This window comes from Silene latifolia, chromosome 4, assembly GCF_048544455.1.
Source record: "Silene latifolia isolate original U9 population chromosome 4, ASM4854445v1, whole genome shotgun sequence".
In the NCBI taxonomy this organism is placed as follows: Eukaryota; Viridiplantae; Streptophyta; class Magnoliopsida; order Caryophyllales; family Caryophyllaceae; genus Silene; species Silene latifolia.
In genome coordinates this window covers 4454726-4458537 of record NC_133529.1, presented here as the reverse complement: position 1 = coordinate 4458537, position 3812 = coordinate 4454726, and the positions used below count along the sequence as shown (strand labels likewise).

Genomic DNA, 3812 nt, shown 5'->3' with positions numbered 1-3812 from the left:
CTGTTTTGCAAGCATGATCACCCATATGTCAGGGTAGACATGTTACCATTTTAAATGAACATAAAACTCTAAAAATGGTCACATAGAAGTGATTCATGAATATGTTACCACCTTAAGGGAGAAATGTATCTGTATTTGCTGAACGTTATAAAAAGATAAGGTTGGGAAACATAGGGATGATAAGTTCTGCATCATAAAATGGTCACACTGCTGTACAACATCAAAATGTCACCACATTAGTGCTAAACTGTGATCATATTGGTCTACATATATGACAACATTAATATGTCATAAGGTTTATACAAAACAAGGATTGTTGCACAATCCCTACCACCTAGAAGGTCTTAAAAGTGTGCCCCAAAATATTACATTGTTAAGCCAACCAGCAACTACTGATCCAAAATATTACATCATTAATCAACATTGACGGTTACATTAACGACCTTTGCCCCATCTTCATTTCTTCTTGCCAGGCTTCTGGGCACGGGTTGGGGAAGGGGCAACATCCTTAGAAACATTATACACCGGACCCTATGGTGGACGGTCTCTAGCATGGGTGTACCTCAGCTCATAAGAGCGGGCTGGTGGCTCTCCCCCAACGCCAATGTCATCTATGCCCAGGTCAAATGAGGGTGGGAGCACCACGTTCTCCAAAGCAGTGTCCACCTCATGAAGCATGGCAATGAAGGCAGTATAGAATACAAGGTCGTTTTCCAATTGTTGCGTGAATGTCTCTTCCGATTCGCCCGCTGCTCCGGCATTTGCCTGCTTCTTTTGCGCCACCGCTTCAGACACGCTAAGATCCGCCTCCATTTCTGCACTTGTGGCTGTCTTTCTCTTTGAGCCTCGGCCAAGCTCCAACTCCTTCGAGCATTCTTCAGCAATGGTCTTTTTCTTGTCCACTTTCAAAGGCCCTGCTTGCACATGAATATCTGCAAATATGTTTGTCAGTAATGTCACCATTAACTCCAATAATGATACCAATTTAGATGCTTTTAAAACAATGTCACCATTTAAGAGAATAGATGTCACCATTGCTCTAAGGTTCAACTGAACTGAACACCTATACAGAATACAACTATGGTCATTACATTTTGATCCTAAAAACTATGTCATCATTATTTTTACTTAATGTTACCATTTTAAATGCTCTGACATAAATTCAACCATAGCAACAAATAGGTACATTAGCTACCAAAGATGGCCACATTTTAAAACTAACTAACATGTCACCCTTTAAGAGAATAGATGTAACCAGAGTAACCTAATCTCATAACACTAATTTAATGTTCATCTCACTTAACAATACCTACATATAACAACTATGAGGGTCACATTTTAAGACTAAGATGTCACCATATTAGAAGCATTCATGTCACTTAAACATACCTACATATAACTACTAAGATGGTCACATTTTAAGACTAACAAACTTGTCACCCATTTATATAATATATGTCACCATATTTAAATAAATCTATGACACTACTATAAAGGTCACATTTTTCACCTTAGATGGTTACATTTCTGAATTATAAATTATGTTATCATTCTTCCCACATATTGTTACCCTTTTAAATGATTTCATATTCAATAAACTACATCCTAAAATAGGTACCTCAGCTAACACTAATCTGAAAACACTAATTTAATGTTCATCTCACTTAACAATACCTACATATAGCAACTAAGATGGTCACATCTTCACCACTAATATATATGTCACCATATTAGAAGCATACATGTCACTTAAACATACCTAATATAACAACTAAGATGGTCACATTTTTAGACTTCACAACTTGTCACCCATTTAGATTATATATGTCACCATATTTTACTGAATCTATGACACAACTATAAAGGTCACATTTTACACCTTAGATGGTCACATTTTTGAACTGGGCAATATGCCATCATTCTTCTCACATATTGTTACCCTTTTAAATGATTTCATATTCAATCAACTACATCAACTAACACTAATCTGCCAACATAAATCTGATAAGAATACCTACATATAGCAACTATGATGGTCACATCTTCACCACTAATATATATGTCACCATATTAGAATCAGACATGTCACTTAAACATACCAACATATAACAACAAAGATGGACACTCAAACAAATGTCATGATACTTCCTCATTATGGTTGCCATGTTTAGACGATGTTACCTATAAACGTGGCACATCCTAAAATGTGTACATCCACTGAATTTCATAATGACATATTAAACATCACAACATATGTGACTATTTTAAGCTTAGATGTCACCCTGTCAACTGAATATCATAATGACATATTAAACTTCACAACATATGTGACCATTTTAAGCTTAGATGTCACCCTGTTAAGTTCATGTCAAACCACGCAAACAGAGGTTAAAAAACCGCTGATAAGAAAGTAACATTTTTAACTTAAACTATGAACATTTTTCAGATGAAATGGTGACATTTTCAGCTTACCATCTACTACGCTTGCCTGTTCCTTGCTCTTATTTTTTCCACCCATAGCAGCTGCCATTTTCACACCTTTTTCAAGCGCACCTGCCAGCATAAGCTATTACTAGTACGCAAAAAAACGAAACAAAGCTAATATCAATCAAACAACAAATTTGTTTAACCTTTTTAATTACATTAATTTCACCATTCTTTAGCAAATAAGAATCAACATGTACAACAACTCCTTTGACGACATCTATTCATGCGTGCATGGTTAATACACAATATTGAACAATAAAGACCATTTTTTGTTACACAACATTGAACAATAAAGACCATTGAACAACAAACAACATTCAACAAATGCAATAATATCATACCTTCCATATTTTTCTTTGGGGGAGTTCTCCTAGCCATTTGTTTCTTGCCCATCGTCTTCGAGAGATGAATGAAATGTTGTTATTTTGAAGAGATGCAGCTGTAGACGGAGTTTTCGATGCTCAAAGACTGCTAAAATGGCGATTATAATTGGAAAATGACGAACCCAGTTGATGATAGAGGGAGCTAGATGAGAGAGTGAAAAAGCTAGATGAGAGAGTGAAAAAACAATAAAAATTATGATGTGAGACTGTAGAGAGAAGAAGAAGTAGTACAATTATTTGTCTGACATAGACGAAATATTGGGAGCACCCCAATTGTATATTTTTTTTTTTGCTTTTCCAAGAATCTTAACAATAAAATAATAACTACACATGGTCCACCACTATCCATATTACACAATACGGTAGTTATTTGGCCCGTCTTCACCTTGTGACGGATATAGTCCGTCACAAGGGAGACTAATTGTTTGAATTAATAGTGATCACTTTTATGATTAAAAATTTGGTTTTGATCACATTCAGTGCCGTTTTAACATACACTAGTTTTTAAACCCGTGCACTACACGGGTGGCAATATAGAGTGTTAATCAAAGTATATTTTAAATATTTACTTTTTCCGTTTTGATTATTTATTTACCTTTTATATTAAAAATATAAATATTTAAATCAAAGATAAACAAATGATTGGGCGGGGAGAGTATCTTTTATATCTTCTAATTTTATTATCGTAGTTTGTGTTTTTTTTTTTCATTTTGTTAAATTATGCGAGTTTTAAGGAGATTTACTGTTTTAAGGGAGATCAGACTTAGTGTTATTATATTTGTCTTCTCAAATGAATATCTTATTTTATAAATGAGTTTGGCTAAATGTTACACTGATGGCCTCACACCTATATGAACCAATTGTAATTAATGTTTTAGACGATCTCATGTTGTAAGACAATCGCATTATATAAAAATCACTCATTTATTAATACCCGACCCC

General features: G+C 34.6%; 1 protein-coding gene across 2 annotated transcripts; it reads right to left on the bottom strand.

The window, feature by feature from the left end:
• Positions 1–213: 213 nt before the first annotated feature.
• Positions 214–3118, bottom strand: LOC141651993 (uncharacterized). 2 transcript variants are annotated; one of them, XM_074459669.1, is made up of 3 exons: positions 2829–3118; positions 2473–2553; positions 214–932 (listed from the first exon to the last, which is right to left on the bottom strand). In XM_074459669.1, the coding sequence occupies exons 1-3, from the start codon at positions 2878–2880 to the stop codon at positions 532–534; spliced, it is 534 nt and encodes a 177-aa protein (XP_074315770.1). In that variant the 5' UTR covers positions 2881–3118; the 3' UTR covers positions 214–531. The 2 variants fall into 2 exon arrangements, with proteins under 2 accessions (XP_074315770.1, XP_074315771.1); XM_074459670.1 differs by having other exon boundaries at positions 2473–2538; positions 2829–2982.
• Positions 3119–3812: the final 694 nt, after the last annotated feature.